This window comes from Emydura macquarii, unplaced genomic scaffold (assembly GCF_026122565.2).
Source record: "Emydura macquarii macquarii isolate MOO-44397 ecotype Brisbane River unplaced genomic scaffold, CSIRO-AGI_Emac_v2 contig_374, whole genome shotgun sequence".
Taxonomy (NCBI): Eukaryota; Metazoa; Chordata; order Testudines; family Chelidae; genus Emydura; species Emydura macquarii.
In genome coordinates, this window is record NW_027130511.1 from 6,764,706 (window position 1) to 6,790,516 (window position 25,811).

Below are 25,811 nucleotides of genomic sequence, written 5' to 3' on the forward strand. Positions count from 1 at the left end.
TATTTATTTATGGAGTTCCTTTTCCCCCAGGGTCAAGCATTTCCACTTGGGAAGGTTTAGGAGGGATGGGGAGTTGCTTGGAATCCTCCAGAGGTTTTCCTAGGCTAGGGTCTCAGGAAAGTTAACACAATTCATGTCCAGAGTGTCCATGTGATATAGACTGTGCGAGAGTCTTAGGGAGAAAGCAGCAAAGGACACTGAAAGCATCAAACAGGCCTCCTGAGGGATGAAGCACACTTGGGGCTCTGGGCACCCATCATGCCCAGCAGGCTCTGACTAGCTTTCAATTAAGTTCCTTTAGAGCAACTGTACTGGAGTATAAGGGCTTTTCTCTCTGCTTGTGGTTTAGCTGCTTCCCTTCAAATACAGAGCAAGCGTCTCCAGGGACTTGACAAGTGTTTAATAGATGTGTGATGGAGGGAACTCCAAGAAGAGGAAGATGACCTGACACACACTCAAATCAGTCCACAGTTGGCAAAGCAACTCAGGGAGCTATCAGCTACCAGATCCTACTGCTTAGAAAGCAGGTCGGGTCATTGTCCAGATCCAACCCATATTTAAATAGCCCAGATTTTGTCATGTGTACCAAAATGTCAGGGCAAGGGTACAAGTTTGCTCAGGAAGGTACATTTGGGAACACTAGGGAAAAAGATAAATAAACGGACTGGGAGTTCCACTTGCCCTGAAAACTTTGAAATTGTTGGTGCAATTTCTTACCCTTTCTCCAAATCAACAGCTAAGGAAGAGTTATTTCCTAAGTTGAGCAAGTTCCTGCTTATATCCGGCACAGCACCCTTCACAAAACTGATAAATTCACTTTTAAAAAAAGAGCTACAGAGACATACAAAAATCCCCACAGCAACACAGTTCTGATGTCTCTACCAGAGTCTTAGGGATGCAGCATTCCCATGGCGATCTGGCTCTGATGTCATCCGCAGAGTCACAGGGACATGGATGTACCATGGTTCTGAGAATATCATGCAGCATGGGTGTTTTCATCAGAATTTCCCATTGGGAGGTGTGCTAGAGTGGAGCAGAGATTCAAAACAGCCACCAGGCTGGACTTGGCCAATCAGATTCCGAGACCTGAACATAGCAGTGAGCGGGATATACTATGCTGTCCTGCTTTATGGCTGCCTATAGTCATTAGCAAGGAGATACCAGTGCACTGAGGAAGAAGGGGAAGGCTGTGAATTACTACGTCAGACACACACCTGGAAAATAAATGAGGATGGGCGGAAAGCTCATCTTGTTCAATCTTGGTGATTGTCTTCTGCCTCCCTAAGTTTCACCAGCACTTTTCATTGGATACAACATTCTTCTTCACTTCCTGTCTTGAACTATTGTATAGTGTTGCCGTGTGCTGTTAAAAGTCATTGCATTCCACTCCAGAGCTGCCTTCATTTCAATGATGGGCAAAATCATCTCGATAGTTTGGATATTTGGAATGCCTTGAAAAGGAAAGCACCAAAGGAAAGAGATGATATCATCATCATCAAACCTGGTGATCCAAGATGGGCGTAGAGAGTCTGATGAACTCCAAGAGTCCTAATGACTCCACGAATCTTGGAATCACCCGCACAGAGCCCTCAAGGAACAGGGCTTCTCCCCCAATCTCATTACAGTAATGAACTGGATGGGAGAAATGAAGTAAAAAGAATTCTGTGCCTGCCACAAGAGGGAATGTGACGGGAAAGGGGAAGGGAAGACAAACCTTTCAGCAGCTCCCCCCATTTCAATCAGAGGCAACATCCAATTAGATCTGTTCTATTCATACTTTCAAAGGGGTATCCCTTTGCTTCCCATTGATTTCTGAAGTGACCAGCCAAATCTTCAGGGTTTTTGTCTGAACATAAATCTTGTTTCTCACTTTGTGCTCATCATTATATGATGACAGCCTGCTCAGGACTGGACAAGAGACCAATACAGAGACAGTCCCTGCCCTGCTGAGCTTAGAGTGCTGAAGAATCAAGGCTCATTCTCGGAAACACCACAGTCTCGCTGCCTTGAATACCACGACCTGTGGGTTTGGAAATGGCCATAACAAGCCCATTCCCAGTTCCTAGGCGGGAGAGGGTTATTAGATTTTGTAGTTTAAAACACATTGTTAGGGATATTCGGTTGATCCCTTATCTTTCTTACTAACACGGTTTTAGATTATAAAATCCTAAATAATTTTTTAAAATCCTGTTTCCAGTCAGGCTGTTTGTTTACTTCTTGTTTTTCTCTCCAGATGGACAGAGAAACAGAGAGCTTTGCTTTTGCTTCTGGCCATTTTCTAGTTAACCTGTTCAGGTTCCCATGCACTAACACCTTGCTGCAATGTTTGGGTTGTAAAAACAGAAGCTGAATGTTCGTTTAAAAAACTCTGTCCGTTGGAATTTTTAAAAGATCACAACAACATTCATATTAGACTTAAGGTTTATAAAGCCTCACTTTTGCAGAAATGTAATCAGACCAAACTGCACCCAGCAACATCCATTTAACAACCAGGAGGCTTTACTGTTGTCAGTTCCTCTGACCACCCCAATGAGTATAGTCTCCCCCGACAATGGCTGAGACTTCTGCCCTGGAGGGGCTGTGATACCTACAGTGATCAGCAGCAGGTTGGTAGCCTTTCAGTGGGACTTAGTATTAGCCAAGCTCCTGTCCCTTGTCACTCTCCTGACACTCAACTTTCTCATGTAGACAGGCTTGAACCAGTATAGTGTAACGTGCAATTTTAAACGGATGAGTTAAACTGGTACAAAAGGCAATATGAACACTCTTATTTCAGTTTAAACCATGCTTACGTAAGAACTGACTTAATAAACCAAAATAATCCACTCAAACGGAACTAAGAGTGTCCACACAAGGGTTTGCACTGTTCAACTATATTAGATTAAAATCAGTTTAAGTTACATTGGTGCAACCTACTCATGCAGATAAGCCCTTAGCTCAAATTGGTAAGGAACTGAAATCAGTTCAGTTGATATAAGGCACTGGTAAACCAAAATAGGAGTGTCCATACAAGACAGCTGCACTGATATAACCATAGCCACACGGCAGCATTAGCTAGGGGATGGGTAGGGAAGAGCACATGCAGAGGCAGTCACTTTCTCACAATAGGGTGGAAGTCACCACATTAGAATCGACAGTAGAAACACTTGCTGGAGAAATGGTGCCCAAAAGTAACAGCCTAATAATCAGAGCCTAGAGCATCAGCAAGAAAACCACCACTAAAAATCAGGAAAACTTTCCTGTCTCCAATGACATCAGCATGTCACTGTGAGCAATAAGGGGCCAAGTACCAGACCAAGCCAGCAGAGTCTTGCAGGAATTAGTTCTTACAGGGAAAATCTATTACAAGAAGGTAGAGTGGCTCCTCCTCTGGGGAATGGTCCCTGGGGGCCCTGGCCCCACCCTAGGAATGGTTATAGAACCCAGCTATCAAGAAAATCTTCAGAGGGGGACCAATGCCCTTTGCTAGCATGGAGGCTGGGCCAGAATCTGCTCCTATAAAACATAACCATCCAGCCCAGGATGTGACTGCGGCTGGTGAAACGTTAGCTAATGAAAATTGAGTCAGGCAGGCAGAGACATCCCCTCAACCTGTTAATCCACTTAGGGGAAGGAGAAGGGAAACCTGATTTGAATTCCTGCATTCCCTGCAATGGACTGTACAGACCCTGGCATTTGGGAGAAGGAAAAGAACCAAGCCTGGGTTGGTGAGAGCTGTGGAATGGACATTGGTGCCCTTGGGGGAGGGAGGAGGAAGAGGATAGATTTGGGATGCAGCGCTCCCTTAGAAGAGGACCCAAACTGGATTCTGGTGCTCATTTGCAATGGATGTCGGGAGGCAGTTTCTGGGACGAGCATAAACTGAACTGGAATTGTGTGTCCACTGCGATCGATTATGGGGGCATTGGACAGGAGCTGCTGCCAGACTAAGTGGCACAGACAGCACACAGCGGCTAACGTCCATTTCCAAGGGGGCAGAGAGGTTTGAAAAGGGGCCGGCTCCAAATTCAGAGGCCCAAAAGTCTGAGAAAGAAGGAGCGAATGTATTCCTCAAACTTCCATTTCCCTCCTTCATCCCCGGCCGATTCTGTTCCCTCTCCTCCAGGCGCTGCGGCTTTCACAGCAGCGACCTGAAAGCGAGCTGGAATTAACCTGAGCCTCTCTGCAGCCTCCATTCAACACAGCCCAAACCCTGCCTGCTAGGACTGTGGCGGCCAGACACAGGAGGTGTTGGGATATCTTTGACCACTAGAGGGCGCTGCCCATCTCAAAGACACAGTAAATGACACAGAGAGCGATCCCATGTCACGGATTCACTGAGACAGTCAAAAAAAAAAAATCTTTATTTCCAACAGCTGTGGAATCTGAGCAGAGAAAAATTAGAAGATTAATAATAAATGAATCCAAACCTGTGTATCTCCCCTTCCATCAAGTCCCCGCTCCGCCCCCCCAACATAAGTTCCCATTTGTCCTCTGTTTCCTTCTCAGTCAGACGATTTCCTCATAATGGAGGTTAAAATCACTTTTATTCTTTTCACCTAGGTCCTGGATCCAGAGCAGCAAACAAACATCTTCCGCTTGACAGATCTGTAAAGAGCAAGACTCTCAGCCTCCGAGCACATGCAGTTTTCACAATGCCCAAGGCCCAACCTTATGTCCACGCTGCCACAGGGAACTGGATGGAGGCAAGGAAACGCTTCGTCCCCTGCAGCTATTGCATTGGCTTAGTCTACCCGCTCCATGCTGTTCTCCAGAAGGCAGGGTGCCCCACAGTGGGGGAGATGCCAGAGGGCAATATTTCAAGACAGATGTGACCAGGTTTGCCAGTACAGAAAGTGTAGCTTTGTGTGTGTAAAATAAGCTATGTCCACTGTGCTGACCCAACCGTGCATTTTGTGCCCACATCTTTATTAACTTTTTGCCTTTGCCGTCTTTCCCTGGTATGGAGAGTTCTGCCACTCATTTCCAAAACCGTAGCTCATTAAGGAAGGTAGCAGGTCTAGTGGTTAGAGATAGCACTGGCAGTCAGGACCCCTGAACAAGTCAGTCTCCTTTGTGCCTCAGTTTCCCCATCTGTAAAATGAAAGATAATACTGACCTGCTTCCTATTGTGAGGAGGTAGGAGAGGAAGGGGGAAGATGATTATGTTTGTAAATGTTTTGAGAGCGATACATGGAAGACCCTAAAGAATGGCAAGAAATTCTGGTCAAGACCCTGAGTCACTGGGAAGCAGCATTGCTCTTTCAAGTCAATGGAGCTACACTGATTTGTACCAGCTGAGGATCTGGCCCTACACTATTTTGATTAACAGGTTTTATTTATCCCTCAGGGAACTTGTAGATTTCATGCTCCAGTGTGGGGTGGTGGTTCCCACCCAAAGACATTCACTTCTTTTCCTTTCCATCAGACCAAATTCAGGAACAGATTTTTTTGCTGTTTATTTCCTCTCTCCTTTGTTAGTATCATGCCCTGCCTAGCTGTCTGCCTGCCTGCAGGGACGCTCACCAGAGTTCCTGCTCAGCGGCAGCTTTTAACTTACGGAGCATCTTGGCACCACTATTTCTATTCCCTTCGCCTCACACTCTATCCTGAGGAAGAACTTGAATGAACCTTTTCATTTATTTCGAGTTTAAGAAAATAACGTGCGAGTGATGAAAGGAGGAGAAGTGGGGAAAAGGCTTTAAGGGAATTTTTAACAAGAGAGGGAGTCGCAGGTTACAAAAGGGAGACCCAAGCACAGTGCAGGCAGATATTATGCAAGCTTTCCACAGGCAGTTCTGCCAATGCACCACAATCCTCCCTAGCTGCAACAGTCCCAGGGCTCTCCAGAACGGAGTGCCATTTACAGAAGCCAGTGTGATGATTTTGTAATAAGGACACTTCAGATTAGGGCTGGACAAACAGTGGATTTTTCAGTTTGTTTGCAAAACACTTTACGTAAACAAAAATCAAATAGTATTGTTTCTATTTCACCCATTTTAATATGTTTTAATAAAATGAAATAAAAACCAAAGAAAATCTTAAAACAAAATTCATTTTGAACCAAAACATTGAAATGTTTCATTCCAAAGCTGTTGAAACAAAACATTTCAATTTTTTCTGATTTTTTTTTCTGACCAACACAATTTGATGAAATTGACATGAATTCACAAAACGTATTCTGTTTCTAAAACAGCATTTTTTAACCAAAAAACGTTTATCAAAAACTTTGGCCCTGGTCTGTTTGCGATTAGCAAAAGACTCCCAAACTCATTTCTTGTGTGACAAATCCAGGTTTCAACCCATTGTTCCAGAGATGAAGAGCTACTGGTTTGGTCATCATGCACTCTAGCAACCAGAATTCATTACCATATCACAGTTATGATGCAAGTAACAAGGGAAATGGCATCTCCAAATGGCATCATAATTAACTTGGCTTTTCAGTTTCTTATGACATTCTCAGAAAACTGCCTGTTAACCTGGAATTTCCTGTGCTCAAGAAATTTTTAAGGAACATTAAAAAAAAATCAATTTAGTCATATTTGATTTATCCACAAGTATGAGAGGGAAGAGAGCATTTTCTATCATTCAGTAATAATGATACTCAGCACATATAGCAACTTGCCCTTTCCAAAAATTGACCAGTTGATGTTAAAAAATGTAAGCAGCTCTAGTTAAGTCCTAGAATTGTGCTTAGTGCTTTACAGACACATAATAGCTAACAGGCTCCTGTTCTTATTAAACTATGACACAATCTAAGTTAGTCATAAGACAATGAGCAATGGAAGGGGAGAAGGAAGGACACAGGAGGAGTGCCTTTTACAGAAGATGCCTAGAACATTTACAATTGACATCACCTACAGAATCAAATGGAAGAGGGCACAATTCAAATATTGATATTTTCTACTTGTAATAGTTCCACTTTCTGCCTATTGACAACATTCTCCATTGCAAGTGTAGGAAATACCACAAACACTACACTAAAGTTAACTACCATAAAGCGGCAAAGGCTAGATTCAATCAATGATCAGCACAGTATAAGACACCTCCATCAATAGATTTTAATCTATTTTATCTTTTATTATTACAATATACATCTATGAGACAAATATCCCTGAATAAATACATAACGAGTAAGCAGAGATGCAATTACACAAAGTTAGGCATTTTCAGTGCTAAACAGTTCTGCATTCTCGCCAAGAAAATTAATGTTTGCCAGACTTTTCTCCACATGACAGTGAAGATTTTTAGGTCATATCTCCAGGTTTTCATATGTCCCAGTGACATTCATTGGTCTTGCATTTTGCTGCATGCAGTTACAACTATTTTTATTATAACAAAAGCTCATAAGTATCCCTAATAATTCATTAAGAGTAATTACCCTCTTAAAAGCAGCAATGTGTGGTACTCAATTCTGTTTGCATGTCGCCAAATTACGAACCTTATTCTGCCACCCTTACTCACACAGCGTAGTACATCAATGGTGTGACTTGTGAGTTAGGGTCTTAGCATTTGGCGGTATGCAAGTAGCTGATATGCAACTACATGAAACAGCAACACATATTCTAATGGAGTAGATTGGGAGCAACGTAATTCTTAGACACCTAAGCAGAGAAAGCACCTAAGCTATTAAACTCAATTATGTACTATTACACACACACACACTAAAAGAACATTATTTTATATTATTAAGGTTGCAAAGTCAAGCACACAAAAGTTACAAACTACCAGAATTAAGGTTGCCTATGCAGCTTTATGATTATGGTAGTCTTTATTTACACGATCACATACTGTGTCTTTGCTCTGACAGTCCCAGTTCTTCTCCTCACCCCCCAACTCCTAGTCCCAATTTCTCTGTCCCGCCTGCCAGCCTCCAGTCCTAATCACTGCCACCTACCAGCTACCTACCACCTACTGCCACCTACCAAACTATTCTCTCACACCCCCAAATGCCCCCTATTGGACTCTGCATTCAGGCAGTTTCCTTCTTCGCATTGTCTGGTAACAGCAACGGGGCTCATAGAAGGCACAGGAAAGATAGGTTCCCTGTTCTTAGTTCAGGTACCAGAACTAAGCACACACCACAGGAGCCCAGAGCTGCAGTTGCAAAGAAAGTTTTTTTCAGCCCTGAACAGTCAGAATCTTTGGGGAATTTAGCGGCTGTAAATCTAAGACATGTCTACCGAGCAGGTACTAACTAAACTTTTTCAAAGGCAGCTAACTTGGTGAGATTTGGGCAAATTTCCCTGGGGATGGCACAAAGCACATACCTGACACAAAGGCCAACTCTGCCGAATTTCAAGTCCCTGCTGCAAAGCATTGGGGAAATAGAGCTTTTCAAAGAAGAGATTGCCAGAATATTTAACAGCAGCAAAAATATGTATTTTTCCCTAGCTTTGTTCGCAAAAACAACAACTGTTTTGGTGGAGTTTTTTTCAAAAATATTCAGCCTGAGGCAGGCACCCAGCATGGAAAATTTCAGCCAAAGAATTTGGTTGGCAAAAGTTATAAGCCACTGAAAATAGGGTCTTATAAAGATAAGTGCTGGGGAACCTTAGTAAAAGGCAGTGCTAGTAGCCCAAACTATAAGTGCCTCCTGAGAAAAATAACTTACAGAAGCTGCAGTTGAAGGTGCAGTAGTTGGATAGTTTAAAAGTTTGTAAGACTTAGCAGTGTTTGACCTGGTCAGTATTTGTACAGCAGACCTTCAAGGGAAAAAGGAGTGTGTAAAATATGCGTTCTTCAGGTACTACATGCCAGCTTACAGGCTCCACTACTTGTTTATTTAATATACCTATATTAATGTATCTAGTGCCTATCCCAGACTCACCAGTTCAATAGGTAAGCATATACAATTTTCAGTGCAAGATTTCAATTATCTAGTTATTAATCTGCCCAACAAGAACCAACAAATCCTGAGACTACAAGTCGACCTTCTTCAGGTCTTCAAAACCTATCACCACAGCACAAAACACATGTAATAGGAAAGGGAATTGCAACCAACAGGACCACTAATGAGAGCTGAAGCAGACTCCCCTGTAGCTCTACATAGTCCTACCACTTTTGGATGCACAAGGTCCTCAACTCAATTTCTGGCTGGAATAAATTCCTCTCACACAAGGCTAATCCGCAGTTAATGTTTACTTATCTACTTCCTTCTCGCTATTCTGCAATGTTGATAGTAGATTTTGCCATTTTTATTTATTCTTGCCAGTATGCGCTCTCCATTCCCATTATAGTCATAGGTGAGATGGTGACACTTCCCAAAACAATTCTCCCTTGGGATCAGATTTCTCACGTTTGTTTGCAGCCTGGAGTTGAATTTTTGAGAAACTTTCAAGAAAACCCTTGCAGCCCTTTTAGGGGGTCAATATCATTCTCTATTATTTGTATCACAGTAGTGCCTAGATCAGCAAAATATCTAGCACCAGCCCTGGGCACAGCCTGAGAATAGGCCTACAGTCCTTACTTCCACAATTACTTTAGCCACAATTCCATCCTTCCTTTCTGATGAGCAATGAAAACGTACCAGTTTTCATAAGAAATGTTGCTCCCAGGAAATATGAAGTCATATGTAGCTGCATGGATGGCAAGTCTGGGAATGGTCAGGCACACAGGGGCAGGGATAAAATGGCTGGAGGAAGTTTAATTGTATTCTCTGGCTTTCATGCAATTACAATCTAGATCTCAATGTTATTGTGATATCACAGATTTTGCTTTTAACATTATAATACTTGCCCTGGTCACAGGCAAGTTAGTGGCCATTTCATACAGATGGGGGAAAAAGGAGCTGTTCTCTTTGATAAAGTCTTGTGAGGAAGACATTATGAAAGGGAGAGAGAGAGAACAGGGGGATTACAACTCAAAGGTGCATCTGACCACTCTGTACTGTGTGTTTGCACAAGTGCGTGAGAGTGTATCCCCGGGTGATGTTATTCACAGGCGCTGGCTGACAGTAAATAAGACAGTTGAGCTTGATTCATGAGGGATGACAGGAAATCTATAGCGTGTGGGCTCTATAATCTGCTTGCTACTGCGTAGCAAAATGAAAGAACAACAGCCCAATTACTGAGTCCTTGCTGATCCTGGGCACATCCTTCAGGCTCTGCTCTGCGCAGATCAGCTGGGGTCTGTCTGGGTCAATGGGAAGCCTGCCCTGGCACAGACTGCACTCTGTGTGGAAAAGGCAGCAGTATTTTGATCCCTTGCAACCATTAGGCTGCCTTGTATTGGATCCAAATGGAGCAGAGCCTGTGGCACGTTTTTCAGAACAATCAGATGGCTCCAAACGGGTGCGATTCAGCCGAGCCTCTCATCAACAAGTGGCTCAGACAGACACTGTCACTGTTCTCAATTTAACCTGGCACATTGGGATTGTTCCATACATGCTGACCTTGCATTCTGGGGCTGGAGGAGCCAGACAGCAGCACCACCAGGTACATAAGGTAGGTCTGGCTCAGCACAATGAAACTGGAAGATCTGGGCCCTGAGACAACACCAACAGGTCAGGATGTAATTACACAAAGCAAATGAACAGGACAATCCAGAAAACCAAAATGTTACAGAGTTAGAGAAGAAATACCAGCTGGAGGGAGAGAGGGATCCAAACACCAGAGAGAAAAAAAGACATCTGCAAATGGGACTTAAAAACAGATGGAGAGGAGATAAGGGAGGGCTGCAGGGAGCCTGTTCTAGATGTCAGCAGCTGCAGAGGAGAAGGCTCTCATACTGGCAGTAGAGAGTATATATAGGAAGGGACAGAGAAGAGGTTTATGCTGAATGAAAAGGAGTAGCAGGGAAAGCAGCAGATAGGCCTGCAAAGTCAGTTGGAAGGGTTTAAAACCAAAGAAAGTGAGTTTGCATCAAATCTTAAAGTGAATCGGGAGCCAGCAGACCCCTCCAAGGCAGTGCAGGCATGTGGTCCCCCCTCATGTCAGGCAGAATAACAATGGCAGGGCCCTATTTTAAATGCTATTGTGCAGTGAGGCAGGAAGAATTCTTTCCTTTATTTCCCTCTAATATAACTTGTAGTTATCCTTCCCTGGGTACCTGACCCTCCGCCGCTTACCATCTCCCATATCCATCTGCCAAGCCACACAGCCCTTCTAATGGAGCCAGATGGGCAGGAAAGCAGCATGGCAAAAGGGGCATGATTTTCCCAGGATTTCTGAAAAAGGCCTTCTCCTTTGCTAAGCAGATGCTCCGGGGGCTGCTGTCTTTTTCCTGCCTGATAAAGCTCCCACCTGCCCGCCCGCCCTCTCGGACATGTCTAATTAAAATCCTGATGAGAAGATGAAGAAATCCCAGCAGCCAGGAGTCTGGGACTCTCCCAGTGCTTGGCCTCTTCATTACGGACGACGAGGCAGAGAGATATAAAGGACCCCAGGAAACACGCCGACAGACCAATCGATGCGGCCTTTTGTGGAACGTGACGGACCACTCCATGCTGCCTTTTGAACTGCGCCGTATAATGAGGATGCCGGAGCATGGCTTACTGCACAGGCTGATGGGGAAAGAGTCTCCAATAACCTTATTAAACAGCACATGGAGCCCCATTGACTGGCAGCACTTCAGGATCAACTCGTAAGACCCTTTAGTGAATTCAACCTGAGTTATAACAGCCGGTCATCTGCACTTCCCTCACCTACCCAAGCCAAGAACATCAGTGTCCACAGTGCCAGGGCATGGGAACATCTTTAACTTCAGTGCACTCAGCTGGAAAACCTGTGTGCATGCATGTGTGAGAAAGCAACACCTAGGAGCATGCACAAGTGGCAGAGTGTGTGTGTATATGCGTACATATATGGGCAAGGGCATAGGTCTATATTACAAGTGTGTGAACTGCAGTTTTTGAGGAAGTTTTGCGCATAATTTTTACCATTTCAGTGTGTTTTGGGCATATGGAATTGAATGAAATGGTGAATTCTTCCATTCAAAATGATCATCATTAATTCTACCCTACTATACTGATGCACACATCTCAGCAAAATGGCTATTTTCATGTTTATTTTTTAATGCAGGGCCATTTTTACAAGGAAATGGGCCCCTTTTCACTTGAAAATTAGCCTGCTTGCTCAAAACATTTGCGCAGCCAGGTAAAGTGTGTTGCAAAAACTGCTCCCAGCTTCCAGATCATAAGAAAATGTGAATTCAAGTTGTTTTGTATTTTCTTGATGTTTTAACTCATGTGCATGGGGTTTATGTAGAAATGTGCATTTTGGGGTACGAGTGTGTGTGTACGTCCGTGCACTCTCACTAGGAGGAGGAAATATTTGTATACAAGAATGTGCATGTGTATATATTTGGTTACAAGTGCAAATGTACTGAGTATGTGCATATGACAGAGAGAAAGAAAGAAGAGTGTACAACATGTGGGGCATATGTAGGAGTCTGAATTCTTTCATATTCATCTCTCGTGTTCTGCCAATCTTGGGTATCCCATCAGTGTGGCTAACTCTTGTGATTTTATTGTAAATCTCACAATACTTGAAGGGTTTCTTAAAACACAAGCTCCTAGACTCATGCAATTATGCAAGAATTTCTGCTTTCATATTTTTAAGTAAATTTCTAGACTTCCTGGTTGCAGAGAAAAGCTTGAAAACGTGATACTTAATAGTGCAAAGAGGCAGAAGACAAAGAAATAGAACACAAAATTTTATTATTCTGAAAAAAAAATCTCATGATTTTTATCCCATTTGTGACCTTTCAAGGCCTGACTCTTGGGTTTTGAATGCTAGAGGTTGGCAATATAGTAACCTCTGCTATTCCTGTTCATACAGCTCTGCCAAAACCCCTCACTCCTGACCTGCAGCACTCCCTGCTATTCTAGTTCTGGGCTCCTCACTCAGAGCTCTGTCAACCCACCTCAACCTTGCCCCACGTCTCTCCCCGATACTCTAAACCTGGGAACATCTTGAACAGAAACGACAAAATAAGTGACTCTAGTGGTGGTCTAACACGGAAGTAGGAAACTGGAGTGATGAGAGTGCAAAGCTCTCAGCTACTCTAATCCCTGCTCTTCCAACAGGAGGTGCTGTAAGATATATGAGGCAGGAGCACTGGCTATTTGGTTCCCAACCTTTTTGGCTTGAGGGCCACTGATATCATTTTTACAACCCTGAAGGGCCACCAGTCTCCACCAGCAGGCCCCTCCTCACCCACTACAGCCAGATGGAAGAAGTTTAGCAAGGAGGCTGCCTCCCTCTTCATTGATCTCCCATCCCCTTGGCATCCTGTAGCCCCGTGTGCTCCACCTGGGTCCCTAGGCAGTGGCTCCCTTCTGCTGCCAGGGGGATGGGAGATCAGTGCTCCCCTCCCTTTGGGTCCAGCAGGGATCCCAGAGCCTAGGGACGCATGCAGAGCACTTTGCTCTCTGCTGGAGTGGGGGAGGGGAGCCGGGGGAGCTCCGCCTGGCCCTAGGGCCTTAGGCAATGGCTCCCTTTTGCAGCCAGGAGGAGGAGAGCAGCAGGCCACTTTGAAAGCCCACGCAGGCCCAGGCCAGAGGTTGGGAACCACGGGGCTCGGAGGAGCTCACAGCTATTTGAGGCCCAGCAGGAGGCACTGTGAGGTTGAAGGCAGGGGCAGCGGCTGTGGGGAGTTCTCAGCACAGTCCCAGCCTGTCCCAGTACCTGTACTTGATGGAATGACACATTGCTGCAGCAGCTAATAAACAGAAGTAATTTGATTAGCTTTCCTTAACTAGCGATAAGATCCTGACAAACCCTTTTTAATGTGTTTCTGGAGCAGGATGAAATTGTTTCATTTGGAGAGCAGAGCCCCTCGGGAGTTGCCTCCAAGCTCCTTTAGTGAGAGGTAAAAATATGCCAATCATTAATGAGGGGAGAATTACAGAGAGTTTAATGCAATCAGAAAAGAGGAGCCCTGAGGCAGCTGGGGAATAAAACCTGCCCTTAAATCAGAGGCAAGCAGCTAGAGTATGGAAATAGAGGCATACACAAGCATGCACAAACACAGGCATACCCTCCACACACACACACACACACACACACACACACACACACACACACACACACACACACACACACACACACACACACACACACACACACACACACACACACACAGAGCTGTTGTAAATAGATTTGCCTGGGTGACAATTATAAATGCCTGCCTACTCAGCAAGCTGTATCCATCTTGCTTAAAAAGTGATCATAAAATCACATCTGGTTGGCAGCTATATGGACTCAAAACAGTTCATCTCATTCTTTCTAATCAGATCCACCTGTTAAAAGGGGGAAGCTTGTCTTCTCATAGTATCTACCCACCTTTAGACACACACACACACACACACACACACACACACACACACACACAAATGTTTTGAAATGTAGGTTTTCAGCACCTCAACCCAAAGTGTTTTGTGTAGGAGGCAGAATGGTGGTTGGGTGTGAAGGTGGCTCTGAGCCAGCTTAGCCAAGTAAAGGGATGCCCGTTTCAGGGATAGGCCCACTGTGTGAACACAGCATGTATAAACCCTGACCTCATCTCAAACCAGGCCCCTCGTGGCAGAGGCAGTGTCTGTAGTGGTTATATTACAGGGCACCTCCTTGCCCCAGCCATTTCAGTGCATTCACTTTCTGCTCAGGTGGAAGCAGTTCTCACGTGAATGCTATAACATTTATTCAAAAGCAGAAGAGAATTCTATAAGCTTTAGCTGCTGGCATTTCCCCTGGCACAGTGGCAGGCGCATGTGGCTTTGCCAGGTTCTGCTTTTGCAGATACCAGGGCTCCTCCGGGACTTCATTTTCCTAAAGAAAGGGCTTTTGTGCAGGAAGCAGAGTAGCACAGGATTCTAGCCCCCAGCTCATAGAAAAGGGATTGACTAGGTCAGCAGGGACCACACCAGCTAAGACCATCCATGTTGTGGCTTAGAGGAATGATGACCAGAAGAGCAGCCCTCTTCACTTATCCAGATCACTTTCTCCTCTCCCCACCTTGTCTCATCTGCTGCTTCCCTGGGACCAGCTCATTAATAAGTAGAGGCATAGGGACGTCAAAACCCAACTACCCTTTCCATTTTTCTTTCCCCTGCCACATACTCAGCAAGTAATGACACATGAGGCGTGCGCACACACGCACACACCAATTACCCTCCTCCCTGCCTTGGATCCACTAGCATGAAGAAGTGGCAACAAAGTGGCAGCTTTCAGCATCCAGCGTGATGTGTGAGTTAAGGCCTGTTACTACCTGGAGAACTGTGGGTGCGTGGAAGTGAAGTAGAAGGGTGCTCCTTCTTAGAGAAACCTCTGAACCACAGAAGTGTTTAATGTGTTGGAAAGCGTCTATATGATAACAATGCCCTCTGCTGGATGGAATGATAGCCGCTGCTTCAGTGTGTGTCATAAACCCTGCACTGGTACAGCTAAGGAGATTCCTTTTTCGCTGCAGAGGTAGGGCCTGTGCTTTTGGAGCAGAAAGGTCTAAGTTCTGTCCCCACTTATGATGGGCGGTCAAAGGATGATGTAGCCACTGAATTGAAGTCCTAGGTGGCCAAGATTTACCAGCTATTTAACCCCAGAGAAAAAGGTGCTTATGCTCAGTAAGCCCATGCAAGAGCATGTAGCGGGGAACATGGAAGCATGCAGAATGACAGAATGGGAGCCCAGTAGGAAGATAAAATAAAGGATATCCCAGGGGACGCTGGCCTGGCATACAGACACCAAAACACTAGCAGACAAGTGGGAATGTACAACTCCTCTGACAAACACATGCACCAAGAACAAAACTGTGAGCCCTATTGCTAAGCCAGCAGAAAGAGAGCACTTAAGTCCTGTGCAGCGCATGGCCCACCTCACTCAACAGCAACTCCCTCTGGCCACCCAAGGCACATGATGGTGGGCTCCAAAGGAAAAACCATTCTAGTCCTCTGTGGCTGGAAGGAGAATGGTAGTGCTCAGTCACCTGGTGGAAGGGGGAGGGAATCTCAAAGGCTCTCCTATACTCCCTCAGTATTCTTGCCCCTCTAGGAATGAAAGGGTCAAACAAACTGGTCATGGGGCAAGTTCCTGCTGGGTAGTTGAGTTAGCCTGAAAATTAGTGCTCTCTGAAACCCAGAGAAGCCACTCTCCCGGAATTATGTGGACAGAGCTGGGAAGGGCCTGGCGTGACCTCCATCAAAGCAGCATGATGGTCCCTGGTCTGGCAGAGAGCGCAACAAGGGTCTCCAGCATGATGAAAGGGCTCCTGAAGGACATGGAATTTGAGAGCTGGCTCACTCTGGATTCTGTTCCATTCATTGTTGGGGAAGAGGTGAGGACTTATGATTCTTGGTCCTATATGGTTGCTGGGAGAGGGCCTGTTCTGGTTCATGGCTCTGCACATTTCAGATCAGGTCCAATTTGGGACCCCAGACAGTGGCCAGGGCTGCAATCTAAATCAAGGGACCCTCTGGTTCTGCCCAGAGGTTCAGTCTGGTCCAAGGTTCTTCCAAGTTTCTTCCCAGGGATCCTTTCCTATTAAAGATCCCCTTTCTGTTACGTGTCTGGTCCAGTTTGGATTGTAGTGTCATTTTTGTGATAGGCCTGCCCCAGTTTGGGCTGTCAGGTTCCTCCTGGAAAGTGCTCCATCCCAGACCCTGTACAGCAGCCCCTGTGAGCGCAGTCTCCTCTGCTGCAGGCAGAGGTGTGAGATGACATCACACTCTGCAGCTTCACACACAGGGCTGCCTCACTGTAAATGACTCCTTCTCATTCTGGTTTGTTATGATTAAAAATGCACATCGCCTGGCAAGGCCTTGGAGTGGAACCCACCTGGAAATTGGATCATTAATATTCCCTCTCCTGCCCGTTGCGACAATTTCCAGCCTCTTCACAAGCGATTGTTAACAATGCAACAGTTTAGGCTCTAAGATTAAAGCAAGGGGAAGAGAAGCTTGAGACTCCAAACAGCCCAAATTGATTCTGTTCATCAGTTCTCGGCCAGATTTACCAACATCCTGGCATCCAGTCAGGCTGCACCACTGGGCTTTATCCAAAATATCTTCTTACATCTCACATTGCCTCTGTCTAACTCATCTTCCAAAGGATCCCAAAGAGCTTCATGGCCACCAAGCCTCATAATCCTCCTGGAAGGTGGGTCAAGATTATCCCCATTTTACAAAGAAAGAAAGGCACAAGGAAAGAATTGACTTGCCCAAGGTCAGACACCAAGTCAGTGGCAGAACAGAGCCCTGAATCCTAGTCTTTTGCTCTAACCACTAGACAATGCTCATCCCACTAATTTGTATCGCTATGTATGCTCTCAAAGGTCTGGCTGATGGAGAAAGTCAACCTCAGTTAAAGAAGGGAGAGGACACTTCGCAAAGAAGGAAGGTCCTAGAGAATCAGGAATGGAGACACTTCTCATTGCTAGCTCATTTGGGAACCACGCTGACTTGTCGCATCCATGCGTGCTGCTAATCTATCCTGCAGTTCACTGATAACGTAAGTAGTGAGAGCCGTGCAATTCTCCCATTACTGTTTCTACTATATAGGACCATGTCCTTCTTTTGGGGGCCATACTTCAGTCCCGACAGCTAGAGAGTGAGGGGATAGGAAACGAGTAGCCGTAACAATCTTTGAATGGATGGGAGTTACAGGTTGCATAGTGCTGAGCAAGCAGTACTGGGATGTTTGGAGATGGCACAGCTCATTGTACGTGCCCATGGGACCTTCTGAACCTACCACTCCCTGAGCAAGGTCATCCGTACTGTTAGGTAACACTCAGCACAAGGCTGACAAGACAAGTGCACTGGTCACAGAAATCAAAAGGCAGATACTTTCCTCTCAGCCATAAGCACCATCTCCATCCTCTCCCAGTACAGAGTGGAGGGGCTTTGCTCTTTACTAAGGTCTGAGATCTGCCAGACTCATTGAGCTACCATGGCTTTCATTTTAACAGGCAGGAACTGCAGGCAAAGCAGCCTCAAAGAGGCTAACTGCACATACTATAAGCAGAGACATCAGAGATGGTGTCTTCTGCTAGATCCCAGCCAGTACATCCCACCACCAACACACCTAGCAGCTCGTGCAGGAATGGGCTGGCTATTGATGCAGGAAAATCTGTGTATTGGGTGGATTGGCCAAATGCCTATTCACTCTCCAGCATCTTTGGCCAATCCAGGGGACACCTTTCCCCAGATCAATAGTTTAGCTCAGGGATGGTGAAACTTACTGACTCTCTGAGCTGCATACAATAATCTTCAGAAGTTTGAGAGCTGGGGCGCACCTACCGGGCCTCAGGGCTCCAGCCCTGTGGCGGGGCTTGGGGCTTCTGCCCCACGGGGCATGCCTGCTGAAACCCCGAGCCCTGGCAGGTGCCTCCCATGGGGCAGAAGCTCCGAGACCCCCCTCCCTGCAGTGCTGAAGCCCTGGCAGGCACGCCCCATAGGGCAGAAGCCCCAAGCCCCGGCAGGTGCTTCCCGCATGGCAGAATCCCCGAGTCCCACCACCCTGACATGGGGCTGAAGTCCCGAATTCCCCACCCCAGTCTGGTAGGCAGAGAATGGGTGGGGTGTAGAAGGCTCCGCGAACCACATTTTAACTGTAAAAGAGCCACATGTGGCTCCTGAGCCACAGTTCGGCCACTCCTGGTTTCTACTTAGACTGTAAATGCTTCAGGGTAGAGGCTGTCTGTTTGTATATTGCCTGGCACAATGAGGCCCTGATCCTTCACTGGGGCCCCTAGGCACTACCATACTACAAACAATAATAGCTGGGAGTGAGTAGGAAGGAGTCATAAAAGCAATAAATATTGTGTATTCCTTGCTACTCACGCAATTGCTGGGCATTGGCATAGAAGGGCACATGGAAGAGTAAAAGGGAAGGATCAGAGGGCCTAGGGGAAGACAGGATTTGCCATACATGCTCAAGCCACTGGTCCATCAACCCTAGTATCCTGTTTGTAGTAGGGGCCACTAATTAAAGCTTCATTAGGAAGTCAAAAAACTCACCCAACTGACTGTGCAGGGCTACACACGAGAGAAAGTCCTTCATGCAACAGAAGGCAGCTCCCCACAGCCATCCACTCCTGTACCATTGCCTATAGCGCCTCCTGCAGCAAAAGGCTGGTGTTTGCACTCCTGGAGTTCACATCTCGGATGCTCACTTTTTACATATTGGACCAGACCCTCAGTATCTACTGTAAGTTGGCACAGTACGTTGAAGACAAAGTTGTGGCCCACAGGAGGTGTCACAGACAATATGGTGAAAGACAGTCTAGAAAAATCATAGATAAGATTAAAAAAACCCATCACTGTGTGCAACTCATCTCAAGCCAGGTCCTGTGTCCTTTGGAGAAGAATGGAGGATGATTTCCTGACACGAGCAGAGACTTATTCTTATGATTAGGTGAGTGCCACAAACAGCTGGAGGCGGGCAGGTCAGTCAGTCTAGTTCTGTCTCAACACCTGAGGTTCCTATCAGAGCTCAGAGGCATCTCCTGACCTTTCTCCCATCAGAACTGGTTCCGCAGCATCCTCACCCCACTCAAGCTGTATACGGTTTAGGGTGGCGATCTCTGTGAGTGCTACAAAGGGCCGAGTTCAGGGGGTTCTGATAACACTGTACCTCAGTGAGTACTGGCCATCATGCCACAAATTAATCATTTCCTGACATTACTTAGGAAGCTAGAGGACAGAAAACCCATCCGGAATAGTCTTCTCTCCCCAGCCAATTGTTTTCATCCTCCCTGACCCATGGCTGGACTTCCCTTTCCCCCTGTCCTCAGCTAGCACAGCCAGGCTCAGTCCTCCCCACCCTAGCCCCCTCCCCCCCCTTCCCCAAGGACAAGCAAAGTTATTACAATAATGAATTAGCCAGGCTGCTTACCGCTGCCAGTGGCGAAGGCAATTATCCCACTCCATGTCCCCAGCCGCTGCTCAGCTCCCTCATAAAGAGAGGCTTTTGGGGTCGCTTTGTGCTTTGATTGGAAATGAAGAGATTGCTAATTAGGGAACCCCTGCTGGGACCGGGCTGGCAGGAACAATGGTGAAATGGACGGTGCACACGTCCATTTCGAGAGGGAGAGAGAGGAATGTGAGCTTCTCTGCAATGTTATGCATCCTCTACTCACACTATAAACAACAGATGAGACAATTTTATAGCGCTTTTCACCTTTTAAAGCATGCTAATTTGTTTATGGGAGGCTATAATTTGATGTGTGTTTGCATAGGTCAAAGCCTGTAGTTTCTGTATACAGTGTGTGCATGCCACACACACACACACACACACACACACACACACAGGTCAGCTCCAGAAGTGCATTTCCTTGAAATGTGCATCTACATGGCTCAATGTGTATTTCTATCACTTGCTGGACAGCACACATCAATCCTGTATTAACTGGGAAATACATGTAGGCCTGGTCTATGCTGCTGGCGAAATTCAGCAGCAGTCGACGAGAGTTATGCAAGCTACACAGAGCCGCTTGTGTAACTCCTGTCGACTTCATAACTTCTGTTTAGTGCGTCGTCTCCACTGCGCTGCACCGACAGGAAATGCATACCCGTCGACGGGTTTTACAACAGGCTACATAAAAAGCACTAGCAAAGTCAGTACAAACTAAAATTACGTATAGACAATGACTTGTTTATACTGTTCTATATACTATATGCTGAAATGTAAGTACAATATTTATATTCCAATTGATTACCTTTTAATGATATGGTAAAAATGAAAAAGTAAGCAATTTTTCAATAATAGTGACAATATATACTGTGACACTTCTGTATTTTATGTCTGATTTTGTAAGCAAGCAGTTTTTAAGTGAGGTGAAACTTGGGGGTATGCAAGATAAATCAGACTCCTGAAAGGGGTACAGTAGTCTGGAAAGGTTGAGAGCCACGGGTATAATTCATCCGACACTTGCCCAATATAGCCCTGGACCCTACAGCTAGTTTTCCAATGTTTTATCCAATTTAATTTTAAATGGAAAATAGGTCTTCTATCTGGATGTTACTTCACCGCTAATAAGAAATTTTCCTAGTATTCTGCCTGAATTTTCCTTCTCTTAAATGTTACCCCAATTCTGTAAGTTAAAGCTTCTTGGACCATGAACAACAGTTTGGTGATTGCTTGGTGATTGCTAAAGCTAAAGGAATAATGTGACAAATAATGTCTCCTCTATTGGTTTGTGAATTGTCTGTGAACAGATTGTGAAGTTGTCCCTTTTATTACACACACACCCCTTCTTATATACCATCTATAGCAATATCATTATAGATAGAAAGCAAGTGCTTTCTGTTCTAATCAGTTTGACAATGGTTAAAAATAAAAAAAAATACTAGTCTATAATAAAAAACAGCCTGTCAGCAAAAGAACAGACTATCGCCACCTCTTTATTTGTTATGCTAAAGTATTGGTAAATTTCGTCAGTAATTCTTGGTTTTAGATGATTTGTGAAAAGTTGATTGAAATATTTGCAACTCATTCTGTGTTTGTCAGTTATGTAAAGCCATTCAATCCAACTACAAAACCAATACCACAACACATATGCAACTAACCAAGAGCACAATTTTAAAATTGTATATTTAACTATCATAGCAGTAATTTTTGCTCTGTTGGTTATTTCATGAATCACCTGGTAAAAGAAACTAGACCCAATTAGGTGACTTATGTAACTAAACACAATGCAAGCATTTTGTTTAAAAGTTCACTGTTGCAAATATTCAAGCATTTGAGCTAAAATAAATGTCTTTTGTGAAAATTCATTCACTAAGGCTTGAGTGCACCAGAACATGACCATAAAGAGGTCAGAAACATGGTTGAACTGAAAATCCACTTTCAAATTCACAGACTGTTTTCCCCCACTGTTTGCTCAGCTCTAGCATTTATATCCTTCAAATAGCTGTAGGTAGTTTTCACATTTCCCCCTTAGTCATCATTTAGCCAAGCTCTACATATTTAATGCTTTGATCTTTCCTCATAGAGCAATCCCTCCAGTTCTCTTATAATTTTTGTTCTTTAACTACCCTCCAAGATTCCTCTATCTTGCTGCTATTGTAGTGCACAGACTAGAAGTCTCACCAGAGCTATACTTTACATCACTGGCTCCATGACGTGCTGCTTCTGTGCACTCAAACAAATCCCATTCAAAGACCCAACACTGACACACATTTTTTTTAGTGCCAGCTCAGATCCAATTTGCCACACACTATCATTGCTACCATAAGATCCTTTCAGTTCTTTACTGCTTTCCGCCTATCCATCTGCGAGTGGAATATTTCCCCTACGTGTATGCATATTTCAAAAGAAAGAAAAAAACTCCATTAAACAGTTAAGGTCGACACCAATGTAGTTATCTATATCATGTACAAAACCTAAGCACTTAAAGGCAAAGAAATGAATAGGAAACAAAGGGACGGATCCTAAACTGGTATAACTCAGCGTAGCTCCATTGACTTTAGTGGAATTACGCCAATTTACCTGCAACTGAAAATCAGTTTCTATAAATCTTATGCTGCCACATCATAAACAGAACCACATTATTCAAAGAAAGTACAAAAAAAAGGCATATTTCATCACAACAGCCACACATCTGACGCATGCAGTTCATTTAAATGTATTATTTTGGCTACTTTGATTTCAGGACCTAAGTGTTTTCTTTTAAAAGGACACAGTTACATGTGAAACGCTATCAGTTTAATATGTTTATCAGCTGACAGCTTTTTAGTAGAATATTTACAATTGCTCTCTTAATGAACTGTAATTTAAGAAAGAGAGAGGAATAACAGTGTCAATTTATGATAAAATTATGAATGTAAGTGAGCCTGCAATGGAGGGTGGTCAATAGATGTCATTAATGTGCATACACACACAGTGAGTTTTTGACTAGCCCTAATGCAGTACCAAAGAAAGTTACTCTCCTCCCCTCCCCCCCCGTGAGTGTGCACACACGTGCGCACACACTTACTTTCTCTGCATGGCAACATGACGGTAGCATGCATCACCGCTAGGATGCAGGAATGAGGGTGCAAGCAGAAGCTGGATGGTAAAAAATCAATTTCTTGGCTTTTATAAATTATGTGGTTCATTAGTGCACAGCTGTCAGTAACTTCAACTGCTTTCTTATTTGGGGTACTGCCCATTTTTAAAACATTTTTTCTTCTTTTGTGTAGGTAACTGAAGACACATTTTAGACAAAAAAGGAATGAAGAGGTCACTAGATTATTGGATGAAGGGGAAAGAGTGGCATTTACCATGCCAACACTTGCTGGAAGCCAACACCATTCAGTGAGAGATTTAAGACACTCAATCAATTTAGCTTATCAAAGAGAAGGCTAAGAGGTGACTTAATCACCGTCTATAAGTACCTACATGGGGGAAAGATTGCTGATAGTAGAGGGCACTTTAACAGAAAAAGGCTTTTTTTATAGGGAAGGTAATTAACCATTAGAACAATTTACCTAGGGACATGCTGGATTCGCCATTATTTGAGGTATGTCTGTGTTTCGAGCTGGGGGTGTGATTCCCAGCTCAAGAAGACATCACCACTAGCTCTCATCAAGCTAGTGTGCTAAAAACAGTATGTAACCATGAAAGCATAAATGGCAGGACATTCTAGCTGCCCTGAGTATGTACCCATCCAAGACCCCATGCAGGTATTCGGGGTGGCTAGCCTTTCACACCAGTTGCACTGCCATGGCTACACTATTTTTAGCACGCTAGCTTGATGAGAGGTAGCATCAGTATGTCGCCTTGAGCTGGGAATCACAGCCCCAGCTCAAAGTGTAGGCATATCCTTGGAGTCTTTAAATCAAAATGAAATGCCTTTTCAGAAGATATGCTCTAGCACAACCAGAAGTTATACAGGAATTACTGGATGAAATTCTATGGCCTGTGTGATGCAGGAGGTCAGTCTAAAGTACCACAATGGTCCCTTCTGGCCTTTAAAAAAAAAAAAAAAAAATCCTATGAATTTATATTCATTTTGTCACTTTGAAATTGTTATAGAAAGCACTCATCTGAGAGCGTGCAATGTGTACAAGCCATACAGAATCTTGGCTTCAGTCAGTTAAAGGATTCACCGACGACAAGGGCTGTTGGAGAATATATTATCCATCCTCTCTTTTATTTTTCCATCAGCTTCAATTATGAAGAATCATGTCTAGTTTTCATGTAATAGTGAAATATTTAAGAAATTGCCATCTCTGCCCTGGAAAATTGCCTGTTTATGCCAATGAGAATATCTGTCTAATCTATCAGCATTTCTAAAGCATTTGGATATCACAGTGCTAAATGCTGTGCAGTACATGGATAAAAAACAATGAGACTGGTCAGTAAAATTCATCCATGTTTTGAATTTTGTGATGTCGTTGGGCTGGTGAGACTCTGCAAAACATTTTTAAAGAGCTGCTTTTAATCTCTGTTTACTCAAACTTTTCAGAACACGTTCCAGTTGTCAATGTGACTTTACCACTAAGAATAAAAAATTATCATGATTTTTTTCCTTTTAGTTATCAGAAGATTAACATCAGCTTTATCATAGGACCCTAGCTGTAAATCAGTTAATTCCATATCCCTGCCTCTCTGGGCCAGAACTTCTCCCATCTGTCCACTCTCACCTTTCTTATTATAATAGTTAATATTTTTATTATGGTAGCACTCAAAGGCCCCAAGCTGGGACTGGGGCTCCATAGTCCTGGGTGTCATGGGCTAGAAATGAGAGCATGTCACCATTTTGGGCAGGCTTCTACAGCCCAAGGTCAAGTCTGGGCCACCATATCTTCACTTGGGGGGAGGTGGCGAAGGAGTGAGAGGAGGTACTGAAACTTGGCAGTGGGAGGAGGAGGAAAAATTTGGGCAGCAACTCCAGACTAAAGAGGACAGTTCTAGGGGTCCTATCTACTTACAGGCCTGTTACAGCTCCTCTGGGCTCTTTCCCCATTCCCCAGCCCAATCCCAGGCCCCGCAGCAGCCCCTCCGGGTCCCACTCTCATCTCAGCTCTCCCCCCCCCCCTCCAGGCATGCATGTGTATATGTGGGAGCAGGACCCCCACAATATTCCCATTGCAGGGGCACTATTCCCCTGATTCCGCTGCCCGTCTCCACTGCTGTTTTTAGCCAGGCTGGCTAGATTAAAGTTGGCACAGGTATGTCTCCACAAGCTGAAATCAGACCTCTGACTGCAGTGTAGACACACCCATAGAAGAGAGTCCTTGCCTTTCCAGTTATTTCACAAGTTCTGGATGTCCCTCTACCATCTTACATCCAATGGGCAAAACTCATCCCTTGATTTAAACCCAATAACTACAGTGGAATTTTGCCAAGGATGAGTTTGGCCTAACATATGAAGAATATAAAACTTATCATTTGATCCTTCTCTATTGCTGCTAACAACTGCCCGGCCCTGCCTGTCACCCAAGTTGACCCACACTGCTGTTCTGTGACCCCTCTCTGATTTATCTTGCTCTTGTCAAATCCCATCACTTCTCCCTCTGTAATAACTCTAAAATCCCTCTCTTCCTCTTAACTCCAACTCCTAGGACCGTGGTAGAGAGCCATGCTCTTCCACTTCCTTGACAGCCACAACCTCCTTTGTCTCTGGTCTCCTTGCCTTGAGTTTCAGCATAGCAATTCTGTACTGGCTTTTTTCCCCAGAAATTCTCAAAGCAGAAGAGATCAAGCCAAACTCTTCATCCTTCAGATTTTCCTGTTAATAAGGGTGAGTGAGAGCAGATCATCTTCTGACTGTCATACTTTTAGACACTTGGAAAGTCAAGAGGAGTTAGAGATGGGAAAATACCCATTGCATCAACCAGTTCCATCTCCCCTCCAATACAAGACTAGAAAATGTTCAGTAGGTAACAGTGTTTTGTCTAGTCCAGTTTTCAATGC

At 44.6% G+C, this 25,811-nt stretch overlaps 1 protein-coding gene across 4 annotated transcripts in view; it reads right to left on the reverse strand.

The window, feature by feature from the left end:
- The window catches only part of ESRRB (estrogen related receptor beta), a 157,419-nt gene that overhangs the window by 120,695 nt on the left and 10,913 nt on the right, over positions 1 to 25,811 (reverse strand). Inside the window, exon 2 of one of the 4 annotated variants that reach the window (XM_067532786.1) lies at positions 18,929 to 19,193. The exons of the other annotated variants lie outside the window; for them this stretch is intronic. Within the exon in view, the coding sequence (XP_067388887.1) occupies positions 18,929 to 19,014 (86 nt within the window). The 5' untranslated portion in view covers positions 19,015 to 19,193. The remainder of the gene's footprint in view (positions 1 to 18,928; positions 19,194 to 25,811) is intronic. 4 annotated transcript variants of the gene reach the window in all.